Genomic DNA, 21,412 nt, shown 5'->3' on the forward strand with positions numbered 1-21,412 from the left:
TAAGGCACTTTAAAATTATTGCTTTTATCTATCAAGATTTTAAAATTTAAAAACATTTTAAGACTTAATAGATTAAATCTTATGAGTCAAAATAAACTAGTTTATGTGGCATCTGTAATCCAGCATTAGAGTTTAGTTACCCACAGAATAACAAAAATGTTGATGTTAACATAGTGTTGTCTAATCTGTTACTTACTTCACATGAACTATGGAAATAGAAAAATCAAAATGTGTAGTATTTCTCTTATACTATTTAGTTACATTGCTAAAATGTGCTACTAGAAAGGAGAGAATGATATTATACAATATCAGTAGGTGTCAGCCACAGTCTGTGCAGTAGGGTGATTATTTACTAGGCTTTGGGGGCAGGTTCAAAGAAGAGTTTTTTTTTTTTTTTTTTTTTTTAAACCCAGTATTCTAATGAACTGCAATTTTATCTAGGTTAGTATGCTTATTTTTAAATATAAACATGATGTACATACTCACTAATAAAGAGTGAGGCACTAATAGCAGGAGAAACATCATTCAGTGCTTAATTGTGTGCATAGACAAATAGCTCAAAAGAACTAATAAGCTTGTCATGGAAAAATTACAGTACTGTGTGATGGAGCCTAGTAAACATCTGGAAAGAATGACCATGAGCCCTCTAGTTAGCAAGATAGAATATTGATATTGTAACGGATAAAACTAGATGAGGGTCTAATAGCATTTCTTTTCTGGACGGGTCTTTCCTTTTTTAGAAGAACAACCTTTTACCTCTCACCCAACCCCCACTCAGGGAGTGCTTTAGTTTGCTTAGGATGCTTGTAAGTATGCCCATAAGTGGAAGAGTATATTCCTCTTACAAGGGGAGATACCACTACTAAAGGGAACATTTTGGGGATTTGGACAGATTCAAGAGCAACATTTGAGGAAAAACTTGTCATGAAGGACCTCATTGAAAATATTGTCAAAAAATGGGAGAAAAGGAAACACAGTTTTTTGCATTTGAAAATTAAAGGGGTTTTATCAAAAGTGGGAACTCAATAAATACTTTGTTGATTTCATGACAATATTCGTATTCAGTAGTATTTGGTTATTGCAAAAGGCCTTGAATACTGTTGCTGAGTATTTAAATATATCAGTATGCCAATATGAAATTAATAACTTTATTTTCTTATTTAAAATTAACTAGAAAAATAAATCATGTTCAAGGTTTTTTTTTTTTTAAGTTTTCCCTCAGTATAAAATATAAGCCCTTAGTGATCTTTTCCTTGCTACTCTCTGCAAAACCATATACCTTCATACCCTATGCCCTAGAAATACCAAACTCATGGCATTTCTCTTATTGAGTGTTTAGAACCAAATTGCACATATCATGATTGATTACTCAATTATGTAGCAGTTTATACTGTGCATACCACATTTTCAAGTGTAATTTTAATTTTTAAAATTATAGATGATATTGTTAAAAATTCAAATGATACAAAAGTAGATGGAGAAGAGCAACACTAGTCCTTTTCTTAATGGTGATCACTCTTTTAAGTTCTGTAAGAAAAATTACTTGTCACAAATCTAAAACTTTATAGTTCCCCAAACTTTTTTTTATTGACACGGTTGTTTTTACAACAGGATTTTTGAAAATAAAAGATTTTGTCATGAATCCTGTTGGGAAACTACAGCAGGAATGATTGTATTTGTGATTTCATAAACGTACTTCTCTTTTTTGCCTTTTCATATGTTGCTTCTGTTGCCTAGAAAGCTAACTGGAGCCATCTTCCTCCCCACTCTATCGCAGCCTCTGATCATTTGTATTTGTCTTTCAGGACTCAAGTTAGACCTAATTTCTTTTAAAAAGCCATTCTGATTCTTTGTTACTGATATCTAGCTTACTTTTGCAGTATATTTTAATGTAGAATAAAAACAGTACTACTACTGGCTCAGTGTGCTCCTTTAGTTTTAACAATTTCTGTCTCTGTTTGTATAAATTTGAACCCAGTGTGTGTGTGCATGTGCATGTGTGAGAGATGCAGGCTGACTTTCAGTTGTTTACAGGAGGTTTTCCTCCTACCCAGCGCCCCCAGCAGAAAGAAGTCTGTTTTCTATCTGTGAGTGGAATTTTTCTAGGATTCTTTTTATGGATTAGCCAGTTCTTGAAGGGCTATGACTCTGTGTAGGAGATCTAGACCCATCTCCTTTCTTCTCCCAAAGGCCAGTTTCCTGTCCCTGCACAGCACACTCCTACTCCAAATGTAGCCCCTGGGCCAAATGTGACACTCCCTTGGATCACCTGAAGCTCCATCTTATTCTGTTTATCCTGTTTAGTTAGGTCTTGGTTTCTGGCCCTCTAGGATTCTGAGTACTCTCTCCTGAGGAGTAAAGTTTGGGCTTTTGGTGCGATGGGGTGGGGGTAGGTATTAGTTTTCCAGGCTATTATAGCAGATTCCACAGGCCAGGTGGCTTGAAACAACAGAAGTTTATTCTCTTACAGTTCTCGAGTCCAGGAGTTCAAAATCAAGGTATGGGCTGGGTTGCTTGCATCTCGTGGCTCTGAGGGAGAATCTGTTCCTTTCTCCAAGCTTCTGGGGGTTGCCAGTGGTGTGTTCCTTGGCTTTGTAGCTGCATCACTCCAATCTCTGGCTCTGGTGTCACATGGTATTATTCCCTCTGCCTATGTCTGTTAAAAGCATTTTCATTTCCTCCATGACTGTGGAATATGAGATCTGGTTTCTCCAAGGGACATTGATTTTAAGTGTACCAATTTATCAATTTAAATTGTAGTATGGTCTATGTAAGCATAAACCCAGACCTGCTGATTTATTATTTTCACATTTTCTCAAAATTTACACCCTTTTGAAAGGTAGTACTTTGTGTTTAAGCTATTTAGAAATGTTTATACGTCTTTCAAAAATAAAATTTAATTCTGAGTTTTTAATTTTCAGCCAGAAAACCTTGCTCAGAAGCTTCCAAACCTTGTGGAACTGTGAGTCTGTTTATTTAAATTTTTTTAAAAAACAAGAATGAAAATAATTTTAAGTTATTTGAATAATAGGAAATATAATTTTGATGTATCAGGCTATTTTTTGGTATCATGATCATGGTGTTCATGTAGGTAGACATGTAGTTCTGCTAAACCCAATAGTATTTTAAGGTATTTTACCATTTAAATTTGTGTTTTAAATATCACCTCAGGGTAATGAAGATGATGAAAGATACATTTTTTTCTGGATGCAGCATCTTTTTCACAGGATCCTGGATAGTCCATGAAATTGGAATATTAGTGTTATTATTACTATTACTACTACATGTGATACTGATAGAAATAATCTGACAGTATAAAAGTTTTAAAATATAAGTAAAAGCCTCCTTCCCTACATCCTGCACATTTCATTTGTTTTAGTTATTTTCATGATTGCCTCCATAATGCTAAATAATGTTTACACCTTTGTTTTTTAGTGTATCAGTTTTAAGTGTCTATTGATTAAGGAAAAGAGATTTCAATATCTTATACTTCCCTTTCTTTCTAGCTTTCTTCTACTTTTTTTTTTTTTTTTTTTTTGTCTTTTTTGCCATTTCTTGGGCCACTCCTGGGGCACATGGAGGTTCCCAGGCTAGGGGTCTAATCAGAACTGTAAACACCAGCCTACACCAGAGCCACAGCAGTACGGGATCCGAGCCGCATCTGTGACCTACACCGCAGCTCACAGCAATGCCAGATCCTTAACCCACTGAGTGAGGCCAGGGATCAAACCCACAGCTCATGGTTCCTGGTCAGATTCGTTAACCACTGTGCCACGACGGGAACTCCTCTTCTACTTTTGTTGAAGGAGGAATTTGTGATGCTTTTTCTTGTTCTTTTTATTATTTGGTATAATTTTCGGAAGGTAAAGTAAAGAAAGCTGACTTTACACCTTCATTTTCAAGCTGAGAGTCTCTGTTACTTTCTTTTTTACCCATCCTTTTATTTTGAAAAATTTCAAACCAACAAAAAAGTTGAAAACAGTACAGGGACCATCCATTCAAGTTGACCATTCATGTGCAAGTTGACCCTTGAACAATGTGGGGGTTAGAGGTGTCACCTGCTTACAAAATACATGTATAACTTAATAGTTGGCCCTCCATACCCACAGATCCACATCTGTAGACTCAACCAACTTCAGATGGTGTAGACTGTAGTAGGTATTTGTTGAAAAAAGTCAGTGTAAGTGGACCTGTGCAGTTCAAACAGATGTTGTTCAAGGATCCGCTCTTGAGTTCCCATCGTGGCTCAGTGGTTAATGAATCCAACTAGGAACCATGAGGTTGCGGGTTCAATCCCTGGCCTTGTTTAGTGGGTTAAGGATCCAGCGTTGCTGTGAGCTGTGATGTAGGTTGTAGACGCGGCTCGGATCCCACTTTGCTGTGGCTCCGGCGTAGACCAGCAGGCCAGCAGCTACGGCTTAGATTGGACCCCTAGCCTGGGAACTTCCATAAGCCGCGGGGCAGCTCTAGAAAAGGCAAAAAGACAAAAAAAAAAAAAAAAAAAAAAAAAAAGAAAAAAGGATCAGCTGTTCAGTCTTCACCTAAATTTAATCACTTAGCATTTTGCCACATTTGCTTTCTCTCTTCTTTTCTACCCTTTCTCTCTACTTTCCCTTTCATCTTCCTTCCTTTGCTTTCTTCTTGCTCACACATTGTACTTTACCCTAAATACATCAGCATGATCTCCTAAGAATAAAGACATTCTTGCATATAATTATATTATTTTTAGGCATAAGAAAAGTAATGTTAATTTAATATATAGTTCATATTTAAATTATCCTAATTTCCTCCCAAAATATCTTTTTGAAGTAGATGGCTGGATTTGTTTGATTGTTTCTCTGGATTAGGTTTAATTCAAACATCTTTGGTGATGTTCTACCTCATTTGCTTTATCAAATTTTTGCTTTCATTCTCTTTATGTTATATGTGTATTTTTTGTGAAGCTTTTGAGAGTAAGTTAAATACATCATGGCCTTTTACTTCTAAATACGTCAGTGTCTATTTCCTAGAACAAGGATGTCTAAATAGTTTTTACTTTTGTGTCCTTAATAGGCTTAATAGGTGCTTTATAGTTTTCTTCATATAAATTTTGAACATTTCTAATAGTTTATTCTTAAGTGATTAATATTTTTGCTATGTAAATGATTTTTCTTATCTGTTATATCTTCTTACTATTTTTTATATATAGGAGCATTATTCATTTGTGCAACTTTGTATCTTGCTGCTTTCCTGAAATCTTTTAGTTTAGTTAGTTTTATTCTTGATTCTCCAGAGTTTTCCATGTGTACTGTCAAGTCTGAAATGCAGATAGTGTTATTTCTTCTTTTCCAAATCTTTAATTATTCTCTCTAATGTGATTGCATTGGCTAGTCACTTTACAGAGTAGTGTAAAATTGTACTCGAAGTAGTGGGCAACCTTGTCTTCTTTCTGACTTTAGTGGGAATGCCTCCATGTCTTTTCCACTAAGAAAGGTGCTTGCTTTACAGTTAGCACAATTCTATTGTGTTAAGTAAATATCCATTTTTGTTAATTATCTGTTGCTGTTTAGAAGATTGCCCCAAAATATAGTTGCTTAAAATGTAGGGGTATTTACAAGAATAAACACTTATTCCCTCATTTTATGAAGGTCCAGAATCTGGGCTTGACTTAGCTGGGTGCCTTTACTTTAGTGTTTCTCTTAAGACTTGAATCAAGGTTACTGCCCTGGGCTGCTGACTTAAGCTCAGCTGAAGAAGGATCAGAAGGATCCTCCTCTATTTTCACTCATGTGGTTGTTGGCAGGATTCAATTAATTCCCTGCAGGATGTTGGACCAAGGCCCTTAGTTCCTAACTGGCTATTGGCCAGAGGACTCGTTAGTCCCTTGCCACTTAGCCACTGTTATGTAGCTCACAACATGACAGCTAACTTCTATCAGAGTGAGCAAGCAGAAGATCAAGAGAGGGTATGTAAGGCAGGGCTATAGTCTCTCTCTAATCTAATTGTGGAAGTGGCATCCTGTCACTTTTGCTAAATTTTGTCTGTTACAAGTATACCACTAGATCTAGCTACCACTTGAAGGGTAGCTGTTACATGAATGCCAGATAGCAGAGATCAATGGGGACCATGTTAAGGGATACCTACTGCACTATTAATTCCTGTTTTTTCAAAAATTGTTAGTAGTAATGGGTGTGAAATTTTTTCAATGGCCTTTTCAGACTTTAAAGGAAAAAAATCCTTGGGGCCTTCGGGCAAGGAAGTGAAACAATCATAAAGAGGGAGACTGCAACATAGGTTCTAAACTGAATTATCTATGCAATGGCTATCGAAATCTGGCTTGACAGTTATTTCTTTGAGTCCTTTAAAAGTATTTAACTGTCTTCTGGTCTTTATAAGTTCTCATAAGAAGTCAGTGGAATGTTTACCATTTCTCACATGTATGTTACATATCATTTTTCTCTGGCTTCTTTCATGATTTTCTTTTGATCTTTGGTTTTTAGCAATTTAACTATGATGTGCCCTGGTATAATTTTCTTTTGTGTTTGTCTTGGAGTTTGCTGGGCATTTGAATCTGTGAATTTATGTCTTTTACCAAATTTGGGACATTTTTAACCATTACTTCTTAAAATGTTTTTATTCACCATTTCCTCTCTCCTTCTTGGACTACATTTACATGTATATTGATGTACTTGTTGATATTGTCCTGCATACCTATGAGGCACTTCATGTTTCCTCAGTCTTTTTTCTCTCTGCACTTAGATTGAATCATTTATATTGATCCATCTTAAAGTTGGATTGGAAGAATTAATATAGTTAAAAAGGCCATAATACCCAAAGCAATCTACAAATTTAATGCAATGCCTATCAAATTACCCATAACATTATTCACCAAACTAGAGCAAATAATCCTAAAATTTATATAGAACTCGAAAGACCCAGAATTGCCAAAGCAATCCAGAGCAAAAAGAACAAAGCAAGGGATATAACCTGTCCAGACCTCAGACAGTACTACAAAGCTATAATAATCAAAACAGCCTGTTTTGTTAATTCTGTTATTCACCTTTGTCCAGTAAATTTTTCAGTTCTAGAATTTTCTTTTTTTTATTTAGTTTCTATTTCTTTTCTGAGATTTCTTGTCTTTTCATTAAGGTGTATATTACTTTAGGTTACTATGCATAGTTAAGATAACTAAAAAAAATTGTTAATTCCAACATCAGGGTTATCTGAGGTTGCTATCCACTGTTTGTTGTTGTCATTGACACTTTCCTGAGTTTTCATCTGTTGAGTAATTTTAGGTTATTATCTGACATTTGGGGATGTATGTTTTGGGGACTAGAATATGTTATATTTCTTAAAAAGTGTCAATGTTTTTATTTTAGCAATTAATTTACCTGGTGTGACTCAAAAAATAAACCTCCTCTTGGAAGGCAGCTGATCTCAGTCCAGTTATTTTATGTTTAGCTGTATTTTTCCCATATATAAATGGTTCTGGAGTCAGCACTGATTTAGGCAAAGTTTATAGGTAGAATTTGGAATTTCCTCTCCCTTGTTCTTTTAAAAAAATTTTTTTTTTAATTATCCCTTTGCTTGTCAGGGGCCATGATTGCCCTGAACTCTGTCCTCCTTTAGGCTAGTAAGACTGCAGTTCTCTTTTGGAATTTTAGCCACTTTTTGTGGTAACTGTCTGTACCCTTCTTAGACTAATTGCTGTTAATATTTTTAAAAAAGGAAATTCAGACACCTATCTTTCTTCTAAGTTTTGACTCTCCTCCAGATTTGGGTTATTTTTTTGTTTACTCCACAATGCCTTGGGTTAGTTTTGTCTGTGTGTGTTCTCCAGTGTTTTAGTTGCCAGAGGATCACTCCATTCTTCTGTACCAAAATTGGAACTTGCATTCTTTAATTTTAATCTGTTTGTGCTGTTACAACACAAGTGAGTTTTGTGAAGTTGATTTTTTTTTTTTTTTTTTTTTTTGTCTTTTTGCTATTTCTTTGGGCCGTTCCCAGGGCATATGGAGGTTCCCAGGCTAGGGGTCCAATCGGAGCTGTAGCCACAGGCCTACGCCAGAGCCACAGCAACGCGGGATCCGAGCCGCGTCTGCAACCTACACCACAGCTCACGGCAACGCCGGTTCCTTAACCCACTGAGCAAGGGCAGGGACCGAACCCGCAACCTCATGGTTCCTACTCGGATTCGTTAACTACTGCGCCACAACGGGAACTCCTGAAGTTGATTCTTTTGATTTTGACCAGTCCAACAATATGGGTAGTTTAAATGGAGTGTCTAGACCATTTATATTTAATATAGTTGCTGATATGATTGAGGTTTGTTTTTTTTTTTTTTTTGTCTTTTTGCCATTTCTTGGGCTGCTCCTGCAGCATATAGAGGTTCCCAGGCTAGGGGTCAAATCAGAGCTATAGTCACCGGCCTACACCAGAGCCACAGCAACGTGGGATCTGAGCCGCGACTGCAACCTACACCACAGCTCATGGCAATGCCGGATCCTTAACCCACTGAGCAAGGCCAGGGATTGAACCCTCAACCTCATGGTTCCTAGTCAGATTCATTAACCACTGAGCCACGACGGGAACTCCTGATTGAAGGTTTTTTTATTTGTTTTGGTTTTTGTTTTTGGCCATGCCAACAGCATGTGGACATTCCTGGGCCAGTGATCAACTTTAACTGCTGCAGTAACAACAATGAATTCTCAACCTACTGTGCCACAAGAAAACTTCCCTGATTAAGTTCACCATCTTACAGTTTGTTTTCTATTTGTCCCAGGTGTTTTGTTATTTTTTCCCTCTTTACTTTCCTTCTTTTAAATTATTTTAGGATTATTTAGGATTATGGTTTACTACCATTGTTGGCTTATTTCATTTACTTCATTTCAGTGTTGTAAGGTTTATACTATGTTTCTTTAACCTACTATACTTTACAGTCACATAGTATACCACTTCACATTTAATGTAGGAACCTTAGATTAATACTTTCAGTTCATTCATCCTATCCCTTGTGCTATTGTCCTGTGTTTTATGAGTGTGTGAGTGTTGTGAGAGAAGTAGATCTTTGTATGTATAAACCATGTAATATCAGTCAGGGTCTGGTTAGGAGATAGAAACCATATCCCTAATTTAAGCAGGGGGAATTAAGAATTATTAACTAGTAAAATGTTATAACTACTAAAAGAGGTTACAGAAGACTCCATGGTATTCAGTATTAGTAAGTGTGAAAAAGTAGATCTGGGCCAAGAGAAAGTAGACAATGAAGGAACTGAAGACTTAGGAAAGCCCCAAATCCTTGGTTGAGATTAGACCTCTTCAAAGAAGGTATGGCTGCCGCAAAACACATGTACTGGTGGCAAAGAGCCTTGCCATACCTAATTTAGGCTGGAACAGAGCTGTAGTACCTGCTCATTGTTGCAAGAGGGTGTTGATAATCTAGAACTAATCTATTAGAAGCAGCCTGACTGATGGGAGGGCAGTTGCCTGAGAATGATACTGGAAAGATGATACCAGAATCCAGGTTCTTGTTTACAGCAGTCAAAGAATGAACTCCGTGAACACACAGGCAGCAAGCAAGCAAAGTCTTCATTAAAGGAAAACAGCTCCCAGGGCTGCTGGGATGGGGGAGAAGAGCCCCCCCCCTTTCTCTATTGTCCTGTAGGGGTTTTTATTCCTTAAAGATGGGGGGTGTACCAGCATGAGGTCCAGAAAGATGTGGCTTCCTTCCATTGGCCTTGTTCAATTACCAATATCAGTCTTTGTCCAATAGGGTCTTAGGGTTGGAAATGTCCTATAAGTCTCATGGTTTCTTTGTCCTTTTCTTCCTGTAAACTGAGTCACAGGGGATTAGGGATTATTGTCCATCTGGGCGTAGGTATACTCCCTATAGTAAACAAGGCCTGTGGGGATGTTACTCCCTGGAGCCCTTAAGCCGCAAATGTTAATCAGTGGCTATATCAAAGAATGCATCAAAGCCATGCTCCTACACTGACCACCAGAGTTAATATTCTGCCTCAAGAATATGGCACATCTAATGCAGAGGTGGCCACAGGGTGGGAAGGCAGTTGCTTGAGACCAATTGAAGTTGTCTCTAGAAGTTCATTATTGGGAGTTCTCATTGTGGCTCAGCAGGTTAAGAACCCAACTGGTATCCATGAGGATGTGGGTTCAATGCTTAGCCTCGATCAGTGGGTTCAGGATCCAGTGTTGCCGCAAGCTGCAGCATAGATTTGGCTTGGCTCTGGTGTTGTTCTGGCTGTGGCATAGGCTCGGTTTCAGCTCAGTTTGGAGTCCTAGCCTGGGAACTTGTATATGCTGTGGGTGTGGCCCTAAAAAAAAAAAAAAAGTGCATTGTCTTATCTACAGAGTATGGTCTGAGAGTAACAACAAGAGCTGCCACAAAAGTGACTTCTGTGTGGAGACTTCATAGTTTGAGAATGTGGCTTAAAGTTGTCCGGGAAGACAACTGAAGCCATTGGGCCTTGGCTCTGTGTTGAATACAAAGTTGAAAGCGAACTGAACCTGGAAAGTGCTTTTCTGATACTATCATCTTGCAGAGTCACTCCAGTATCCTCTTTTTATAACATTAGTGAAACCAAGCAGGACCCCGTGGGGCTCCTGGGCACAAAAACCTTTCTGTGTATTCTCGCCTCCTTGACCTTCCCTGAGTTCCAAAGGACAGGTTCAGGCAGTTGCTGATCAGGGAAGGGGGGTTGAGGAGACAAGGAAGGAGAAATCAAGAAGCAGAAGTGCTCTTTTGGGGCAGGGTCCTGGTTCCTCTTCTGCAGAACTAAAGCCGCCAACAAATGGAGAACATTAACTACTTGATGAAGCATTCCAGACAGAAGATCACAGTTTGATAACCTAGAGACACACAGAAGCACATCAGACTGTCTGAGGCCATCTCTAGACTGAAGCAGTCCACACTTTGCGCACACCCTGATCTTTATCAGCAACCCCTTGAAACCCTTGACTGTAAAAATCCTTACAAACCTCCCAGAGGTAGGAAAGGACACATAGTTTTGAGGGCATAAGCCTGCTGTGTTCCCCTTTGCCTGGCAAACAATAAAGCTATTCTTTTCTACTTCACCTAAAACTCTGTTTCCAAAATTTGACTGGGTGTCAGTGCACAGAGGCCAGGTTTCTAGCATCATTAGGCCTAACATTAGATCATATGGCAAAGATGCAATTTTGATAGGGTATGGCATAGATTTTGAGATGGGGGACAAAACTGATAACTGGCAAAATACATTATTATAATTTTGAATTTAAGTTGTTAATTTAAAGAACTTTTAAAATGAAAAAAATGTCTTTTATATTAATTCTTATGTTATTCTCTCAGATTTGATTTGCCTGAAGAAAGGTCTTTATTTCTCCCTTTTAAAAAATTAAACTATTTACTTTGAGGTAATGGTAGACTCACACATAACATAAATAATGCAGAAACATCCTTGTGTACCCTTTTAGTTTCCACCAGGGTTTATGTCTTGCACAACTATATAAGATCACCACTAGGAAATTGACATTGCTACATTCCACTGATTTTATTTCCATTTGCATCGTTTTCTACTCTTTTATAATCACACTCTATTCCTCAAACCCTGGCAACTACTACTCTTTTCTCCATCACTATAATTTTGTCATTTTAATTTGTTATAGAAATCATGTATGAAACTTTTCAGGACTGGCTTTTTTTTTTTTTTCATTCAGCATAATTCCTTCTATATCTGTTTAACTTGTTGCATGTACCAATAATCCCTTTTTGTTGCTGAGTTGTATTTCACAGCATAGATGTAATGAGTTTTGTTCATCCATTCACCCATTGAAGGACGTAATCATTGTTTCTAGTTTTTAGCTGTCATGAGTAAAGCTGCTGTGAACATTTGTGTACATGGGTTTTGGTGTGTCTGTGTGCGTGTGGGTAGGTTTTTATTTCTCTGACATAAATGCCTAAGTTTATAATTGCCAAGTCATGTTATGGTAATCTCATGTTTCATTTACCTGAGATATAATTTACATGCCATAAAATTCACCCTTTTTAAATATATGATACAGTGGTTTTGGTATATTCATGAGAGTGAGCCACCATTACCACTGTCTAGTCCAGAACATTTTCATAACCCTAAAAGAAATCCATCAGCAGTCATTCCTCTTCCCTAATCTCTAGAAACTCCCTGGTGACCAGTAATCTACTTTATATTTCTCTGGATATGCCTGTTCTGCACATTTCATATAAATGGAGTCATACAATATGTGACTATTTATGTCTGGCTGCTTTGTGTCATTTGTGTTGTAGCGTGTTCCAGAATTTATTCCTTTTTATGGCTGAATAAAAATCCATTGTATATACCACATTTTGTTTACCCATTTTCAATCGATGGACATTTAGGTTATCTCCACATTTTGACTATGGTGAATAATGCAAATGTTAACATTTATATAGAAGTTTGTGTGTGAACATATATTTTCAGTTCTCAGGTTTCTACCTAGGAGTGGAATTGCAGTGGTAATTTCTTATGTTTAACCTTTTGAGGAACTACCAAACTGTTTTCCAAAGAGGCTGCACTATTTTACACTGTTATCAACAATATGTGAGGATTCTTCACATTGTCAAGAATGTGACATTGTTGTTTTCTGTCCTTTTCATTATAGTCTAGTAGTTGGCCATTTGTAGTTGTGAATTGATATCTTTGCTGATTTGTATTTTTCTAATGATTAATGGTATCTTTTCTTGTGCTTATTGGCCATTTGTATATTTTCTTTGGGGAAATGTCTATTCAAATCTATTGTTCATTTAAAAATTTTGGCATTTATCTTTTTATTGAGTTCTGAGAGTGTTACATATTTGAGATACTAGATCCTTATCCTTACTAGATCTAGTACAAATGTTTTCTCCCATTCTGTGGTTTATCTTTTACTTGGTAAGTTTTTATTTGGTTGCTTGTGTTTTGTTATCTGTCATACTGTAAAACTATGTCTAATCTTCAGTCTTATAAAGATTTACCCCTCTTTTCTTTTTTGTAGAATTTTAGCTCTTACATTTAGGTCTTTGATCCATGTTGAGTTTTAATTTTTGCATGTGATGTGATGTAGAGGTCTAACTTCTGTTTTTGCGTGGGATATCCAGTTATCTCACCACCATTTATTGAATATTCTCCTTTTTCACCATTGAATTGTCTTGGCATATTTGTTAAAAATCAGTTGACTGTAGACCATGGGCATATGTCTGGATTCTTAGTTCTATTCCATTGATATGTATCTTTTTTGCCAGTACCATCCATGCAGACGTGATTACTGTAGTTCTGTAGTAAGTTTGAAATTGAGAAGTCTGGATCCTCCAACATTATTCTTATTTTTCAAAATGGTTTTAGTTATTCTAAATCCCTTGCATTTCCATGTGAATTTTAAGATCTGCTTGTCAATTTGTGAAAAAAAAAAACACAAGCCAACCATGATCATTGGTAAAGATTATATTGAATCTTTAGATCAATTTGTAGATTATTGCCATTTTAATAGTATTATGTCTTCTAATCCATGAATGTGTGATATCTTTCTATTTATTAACGTCTTCAGTTTTCTTCAGCAGTTTCTTAATTTGAACACTGAACACTGTTCAGTGTAAAAATACTGAATCTCTTTTGTTAAATTTATTCTTTTTGATGCTATTGTACATAGAATTGTTTTCTTAATTTTATAGTAGCCTGTGCATGTGGGTCAGAAAGAATTTTCCAGCATGGCAAGGTGAAGAGAAAAGTTTAATGAGATGGAAGACACTGCTGGTGCAGCTGGATGACTTCCTGACCATCAGGGAGAGCCAATAAGGAGTGTGCGGTCATATCTATTTATATAACCCAGGGAGAGAGGCGAGTTCTCATGATACACCAGCTGACCTGCTGATTGGACGGGGAAACAGGGATCTTATGCTACACTTGATGGTTGGTTGGGGCATATAGGGCCCCAGTGGTTGGCTGCTGGCCTACACCACAGCCACAGCAACTCCAGATTCAAGCCAAGTCTGCAACCTACACTACATTCACGGCAACACCAGATCCTTAACCCACTGAGCAAGGCTGGGGATTGAACCTGCATCCTCATGGATACTAGTTGGGTTCGTTCCCACTGAGCCACAATGGGAAATCCCCATTCCATGATTTTTTTAGATATCTGCTCAGTTACTTTATTAGTGTCAGCTAATAAGCAGAGATTTCCTTAACTATCTGAATCTAGTCTGAATTCAGTAAGTCTCCCAGTTTTTGCTGACTTTGGTCTCTGTATATGTATTGCAGCATGCCTTCCCCTCTCAGCTAGGCAGTTGACAACTGTGCCTTCCACATCACTTCTGGATTATGTAGAGCCTCAACTTCAGCAGAGGGGTGAGAGCTTAGGGTCTTCTCAGGTCTTTGCAGAGCATATTCAAGCTCTGGGTATGCATGTGGCCTTCTAGATTTCCAGAAATGTGCCAGAGTTTTTCAAAGCTCATGTGGATGTCTCCTTCCCAGACTCGTTCACTTAAGGGTTTTGGCAATCTTTTGTTTGCAGCAGCTGTTATCTCAGGCAGCAATGAGGTTAAACCATTGCCTGTAGTTTATCTCAACTGGCGAAAGGGTTTTTGTAGGGCTAAGTTTCTAGTCAGTTCAAATTAAAAACAGCCTTGCCAGTGGGGTCTTTCAGAGGACTATGAGGCAGTCAAATGACAGTTCTCTGGGAATGAACTCCAGCTTTCTGCCCATTCAGGTGTTAGCGAGGCTGCTGCTTTTCACTATGATTATGAAAAGTAGTCAAAGAGATTTTCCAGGCTTCTGCAGAACTGGAGGGTAGGGGATAGGACTAGAGGAAGTGAAAATGCTCTAGAGTTTACAGCTTAGCCTTCTGACTGAGATTTTACCCATTTTTTCTTAAATAAACCCTCCATGTCTTACCGCAGGTCTTTGGTTAATTTCCAAAGTTCTGTAAATATAGATTCTGATAATTTTTGCCAGTATTGGTTTTATGGAAAAGAGAATTTTTGGAAGTCCTTACTCTCTGTCACTTTTGCTCTGAATTTATAATTTCATAAATAAACCACCAAATAATTTTCCAGGTTGGCACTACCATTTTACATTCTTCCCCAGTAATGTATAATTGATCCAGTTTCTCCACATCTCACTAGCATTATTTTGTTGTCATTATTTTTAATTTTTGTCATTTTGATAGATGTGAGGTTTTCTCCAATTGTGGTTTTAATTTGTATTACTCTAATGCTAATGATATTTAACATCTTTTCAAGTATTTGTCATCTTTATCTTTTCTTCAGTCTGTTCATGTCCATTGCTCATTTTCTATTTGGATGCGTGTGTGTGGTGTGTGTGTGTGTTATATATATATATATATATATATATATATAGTTGTTGTTAGTCTTGAGTTTTAAGAAATCTTTACATATTCTAAAAACTAGTTGTATATGCTGCTTACAAATATTTTCTCCCAATATATAGTTTGTCTTTTTGTGTTCTTCTGCAGACCAATGGTTTTACATTTTGATGAGGTCTGCTTTATCAGGTTTTGCTTTTATGTATCATGTTTTTAGTATAAAGTGTAAGAATTTACTAGCACTAGGCCCTGAAGATGTTCTATTTTTTTGTTTTATATTCATCTTCATAATTTTGAAATGTGTGTGTATGTGTATTGTTTTTTGAAATTAAGGTTCTTGGTTGCTAGTTTTTATTTTTCTTTCCTTTTAGCATTTTCATGGTGTTCATTATCGCTTGGCTTACATAGTTTCTGAAGAGATATCTGCCATCATTCTTATATTTCGTCTTTAGTATCTAATGTGTTTTTCTTCCTTGGGATACTTTGAAGAGTTTCCTTTATATTAGTTTTCTGGGATTTGATTTTGATGTACCTTGCTGAGGTTTACTTTTTCTTTTTTTTTTTTTTTTATAATTTTTCTTATTTTCCCACTGTACAGCAAGGGGGTCAGGTTATCCTACATGTATACATTACAATTACATTTTTTCCCCCACCCTTTCTTCTGTTGCAACATGAGTATCTAGACATAGTTCTCAATGCTATTCAGCAGGATCTCCTTGTAAATCTATTCTAAGTTGTGTCTGATAAGCCCAAGCTCCCGATCCCTCCCACTCCCTCCCCCTCCCATCAGGCAGCCACAAGTCTCTTCTCCAAGTCCATGTTTTCTTTTCTGAGGAGATGTTCATTTGTGCTGGATATTAGATTCCAGTTATAAGTGATATCATATGGTATTTGTCTTTGTCTTTCTGGCTCATTTCATTCAGTATGAGATTCTCTAGCTCCATCCATGTTGCTGCAAATGGCATTATGTCATTCTTTTTATGGCTGAGTAGTATTCCATTGTGTATATATACCACATCTTCCGAATCCAATCATCTGTCGATGGACATTTGGATTGTTTCCATGTCCTGGCTATTGTGAATAGTGCTGCAATGAACATGTGGGTGCACGTGTCTCTTTTAAGTAGAGTTTTGTCCGGATAGATGCCCAAGAGTGGGATTGCGGGGTCATATGGAAGTTCTATGTATAGATTTCTAAGGTATCTCCAAACTGTTCTCCATGGTGGCTGTACCAGTTTACATTCCCACCAGCAGTGCAGGAGGGTTCCCTTTTCTCCACAGCCCCTCCAGCACTTGATATTTGTGGACTTATTAATGATGGCCATTCTGACTGGTGTGAGGTGCTATGTCATGGTAGTTTTGATTTGCATTTCTCTTATACTCAGCGATGTTGAGCATTTTCTCATGTGTTTGTTGGCCATCTGTATATCTTCTTTGGAGAAATGTCTATTCAGGTCTTTTGCCCATTTTTCCATTGATTGATTGGTTTTTTTGCTGTTGGGTTGTATAAGTTGTTTATATACTCTAGAGATTAAGCCCTTGTCCGTTGCATCATTTGAAACTGTTTTCTCCCATTCTGTAAGTTGTCTTTTTGTTTTCTTTTGGGTTTCCTTTGCTGTGCAAAAGCTTTTCAGTTTGATGAGGTCCCATGGGTTTATTTTTGCTCTAATTTCTATTGCTTTGGGAGACTGACCTGAGAAAATATTCGTGATGTTGATGTCAGAGAGTGTTTTGCCTATGTTCTCTTCTAGGAGTTTGATGGTGTCCTGTCGTATATTTAAGTCTTTCAGCCATTTGGAGTTTATTTTTGTGCATGGTGTGAGGGTGTGTTCTAGTTTCATTGCTTTGCATGCAGCTGTCCAGGTTTCCCAGCAATGCTTGCTGAATAGACTTTCTTTTTCCCATTTTATGTTCTTGCCTCCCTTGTCAAAGATGAATTGACCATAGGTGTCAGGGTTTATTTCCGGATTCTCTATTCTGTTCCATTGGTCTGTCTGTCTGTTTTGATACCAGTACCACACTGTTTTGATGACTGTGGCTTTGCAGTATTTCTTGAAGTCTGGGAGAGTTATGCCTCCTGCTTGGTTTTTGTTTCTCAGGATTGCTTTGGCGATTCTGGGTCTTTTGTTGTTCCATATAAATGTTTGGATTGTTTGTTCTAGTTCTGTGAAAACTGTCATGGGTAATTTGATAGGGATTGCATTGAATGTGTAGATTGCTTTGGGTAGTATGGCCATTTTTGCAATATTGATTTTCCCAATCCGGGAACATGGAATATCTTTCCATTTCTTTCCATCTTCTTTGATTTCTTTGATTAAAGTTTTATAGTTCTCGGCATATAGGTCCTTTACCTCTTTGGTCAGGTGTATTCCGAGGTATTTGATTTTTTGAGGTGCAATTTTAAAAGGTGTCATATTTTTGTATTCCTTTTCTAATATTTCATCGCTGGTATACAGAAATGCAACTGACTTCTGAATGTTAATCTTATATCCTGGTACTTTGCTGAATTTATGAATCAGTTCAAGTAGTTTTGGGGTTGAGTCCTTAGGGTTTTCTAGGTATAGTATCATGTCATCTGCATACAGTGACAGTTTTATCTCGTCTCTTCCTATATGGATGCCTTTTATTTCTTTTGTTTGTCGAACTGCTGTGGCTAGGACTTCCAAAACTATGTTGAAGAGCAGTGGTGAAAGTGGGCATCCCTGTCTTGTTCCAGATTTGAGTGAGAAGGCTTTCAGTTTTTCCCCATTGAGGATTATATTTGCTGTGGGTTTATCATAAATGGCTTTGATTATATTCAGGAATGTTCCCTCTATACCCACTTTGGCGAGGGTCTTGATCATGAATGGATGTTGGACTTTGTCAAATGCTTTTTCTGCATCTATTGAGATGATCATATGATTTTTGACTTTTTTTTTTGTTAATGTGGTGTATGATGCTGATTGATTTGCGTATGTTGAACCATCCTTGTGAACCTGGGATGAACCCAACCTGGTCATGGTGTATAATTTTTTTGGTATGTTGTTGGATTCGGTTAGCTAAGGTTTTGTTGAGAATTTTTGCATCTATATTCATCAATGATATTGGGCGATAGTTTTCTTTTTTGGTGGTCTCTCTGTCTGGTTTTGGAATGAGGGTGATGGTGGCCTCATAGAATGTCTTTGGAAGTATTCCTTCTTCTTCCACCTTTTGAAAGAGTTTAAGGAGGATGGGCACCAATTCCTCTTTATATGGTTGATAGAATTCACCTGTGATGCCATCTGGTCCTGGACTTTTATTTGTAGGGAGTGATTTTATGACCTCTTCAATTTCATTTCTAGTGATGGGTCTGTTCAGTTGGTCTGTTTCTACTTGATTCAGTTTTGGCAGGCTGTAAGATTCTAGAAAATTGTCCATTTCTTCCAGATTGTCAAACTTGTTGCCGTATAGTTGTTCATAGTATTCTCTTATGGTTTTTTGTATTTCTGCTGTATCCGTTGTGATTTCTCCTTTTTCATTTATAATTTTGGTTATTTGGGTTCTTTCTCTCCTCTTTTTAGTGAGTCTGGCCAGGGGTTTGTCAATTTTGTTGACCTTTTCAAAGAACCAGCTCTTGGTTTTATTAATTTTCTCTATTGTTTTTTGAGTCTCTATTTTATTGGTTTCTTCTTTGATCTTTATAATTTCCTTCCTTCTGCTGACTTTAGGACTTTTTTGTTCTTCTTTTTCTAATTCATTTAGGTGGAGGGTTAAGTTGTCAATTTGGGATCTTTCTTCCTTTTTTGAGAAAGGCCTGTATTGCTATAAATTTCCCTCTGAGCACTGCTTTTGCAGCATCCCATAGATTTTGAGAGGTTGTGCCTTCATTATCATTTGTTTCAAGGTAGTTTTTAATTTCCTTCTTGATTTCCTCATTGACCCATTGGTTTTTTAGTAGCATGTTGTTGAGTCTCCATGTAGTAGGTTTTTTCTCTTTGCTTTTCCCATGGTTGATTTCTAATTTCATGGCATTGTGGTCAGAGAAGATACTTGAGATAATTTCTATGCTCCTAAATTTATTGAGATTCGCTTTGTGTCCCAATATGTGGTCGATTCTTGAGGATGTTCCATGAGCATTAGAGAAGAATGTGTATTCTGCTTTTTTTGGATGTAGTGTCCTGAAGATATCAATTAAGTCTAACTTTTCTATTGTTTCCTTTAGGATCTCTGTTGCTTTATTGGTTTTCTGTCTAGAGGATCTGTCCATTGATGTGAGGGGGATATTAAGGTCTCCTACTATGATTGTATTCTCATCAATATCTCCCTTTATGTCTGTTAATATTTGTTGTATGTATCTGGGTGCTCCTGTATTTGGGGCGTATATGTTGATGATAGTAACATCCTCTCCTTGGATGGATCCCTTAATCATTAAGTAGTATCCTTCTTTGTCTTTCTTTATGTCTTTTGTTTTAAAGTCTATTTTGTCTGATATGAGCATTTCGACTCCTGCTTTTCTGTCATGTCTATTGGCGTGAAATATTTTTCCCCGCCCTTTCACTTTCAATCTATATGTATCTTTTGTCCTAAGGTGAGTTTCTTGTAGGCAGCATATTGAAGGTTTTTGCCTTTTTATCCACTCAGCCACTCTGTGTCTTTTGATTGGGGCATTCAGTCCATTGACATTTAAGGTGATAATTGATAGATGATTATTTATTGCCATTTGAACCTCATGTTCCAGTTGATTCTATGGTTCTCCATTTTTCCTTTCTTTTTTTTTTTTTTTTTGGTTGGATGGTCTCCTGTTATTATCTGTTTGAGTGTATTTTTTTTTCATTTTTTGCAAATGCAATATTTGGTTCTGGCTTGTGGTTGCCCTGTTTTTTAAGTATGCTAACCCCTTCCCATAATTGTGTGTTTTAGCCTGATGGTCCTGTAAGTTCAAACACTTCATTACTATATTAAAATTAAGAAGAGAAACATACAAACAAAGAAAAAGGGTTATTTACTTCCTAACATCCCTTGCCCACATTTTATGGTTTTGATGACTTTTTTATTTTTTTCTTTTTAATTTTATTTTGTTTGAAGCATGTTCATGATTAAATCTGTATGCTGGCTTATTTGAGTGACTGCTCTCTGATTTCAGTTTCCTCAATCCTAGTTCTTCCTCTTCGTCTTCTTCTTTTTTTTTTTTTTCTTTTCTTTTTTCTTCCCTTTCCTTCCTTTCTTTTTGGTTTAGAGAAGCCCTTTCAATATTTCCTTTAACCTGGGTTTTGTGTTGCTGTATTCTTTAAGTTTTTGTTTTTTGGAAAAAATTTTTATTTCCCCTTCTATTTTAAATGATATTCTTGCTGGATAGAGTATTCTAGGTTGCATATTTTTTCCTTTGAGCACTTTAAATATCTCTTGCCATTCCCTCTTGGCCTGTAGTGTTTCTGTAGCGAAATCAGCTGATATTCTTATGGGGGTTCCCTTGTAGGTAACATTCTGTTTTTCTCTTGCTGCCTTTAGGATCCTCTCTTTATCACTAACTTTTGCCATTTTTGTTATGATGTGTCTTGGTGTGGGTCTATTTGGGTTCAGTTTGTTTGGGGCCCTCTGTGCTTCTTGTATCTTGAATCCAGTATCCTTTAGATTTGGGAAGTTTCCAGCGATAATTTCTTCAAATATATTTTCCATTCCCTTATCTTTTTCTACTCCTTCTGGAATTCCTATTATGCGTAGATTGGCCCGCTTTATATTATCCCATAGGTCTCTTATATTGCTTTCCAGTTTTTTGATTCGGTTTTCTGTCTGTTGACCAGATTGAGTGATTTCCATTATTCTATCTTCCATATCACTGATTCGTTCTTCGGCATTATCCATTCTGGTTTTTACTGCCCTTAGTTCAGTTTGCATCTCTGCAAATGAATGTTCTAGTTTTTCTTGGCTCCTCCTTATATTTTCTAGTTCCTTTCTGAGGGTATCTGCATTACTGTTCATTTCTCTTAATTCCTTCAGTATTTTCACTATTTCTCTTTTGAACTCCAGGTCTCTCAGACTGCAGAGATCTATTTCATTGTTGACTGTTTTAGGTGAGTTCTCCTGTTGGTTTGACTGGGGGTGGTTTCTCAGCTTCTTCATCTTGC

At 37.0% G+C, this 21,412-nt stretch overlaps 1 protein-coding gene across 4 annotated transcripts in view; it reads left to right on the forward strand.

Annotated features, from left to right (window-relative positions):
* The window catches only part of LRRC28 (leucine rich repeat containing 28), a 196,309-nt gene that overhangs the window by 25,411 nt on the left and 149,486 nt on the right, over positions 1 to 21,412 (forward strand). For all 4 annotated transcript variants that reach the window (XM_001925096.7, XM_013993225.2, XM_021098403.1 and 1 more), the window contains one exon: positions 2,922 to 2,962. In XM_001925096.7, the coding sequence (XP_001925131.4) occupies positions 2,922 to 2,962 (41 nt within the window). The remainder of the gene's footprint in view (positions 1 to 2,921; positions 2,963 to 21,412) is intronic.

Source organism: Sus scrofa, chromosome 1 (assembly GCF_000003025.6).
Source record: "Sus scrofa isolate TJ Tabasco breed Duroc chromosome 1, Sscrofa11.1, whole genome shotgun sequence".
Lineage (NCBI taxonomy): Eukaryota > Metazoa > Chordata > Mammalia > Artiodactyla > Suidae > Sus > Sus scrofa.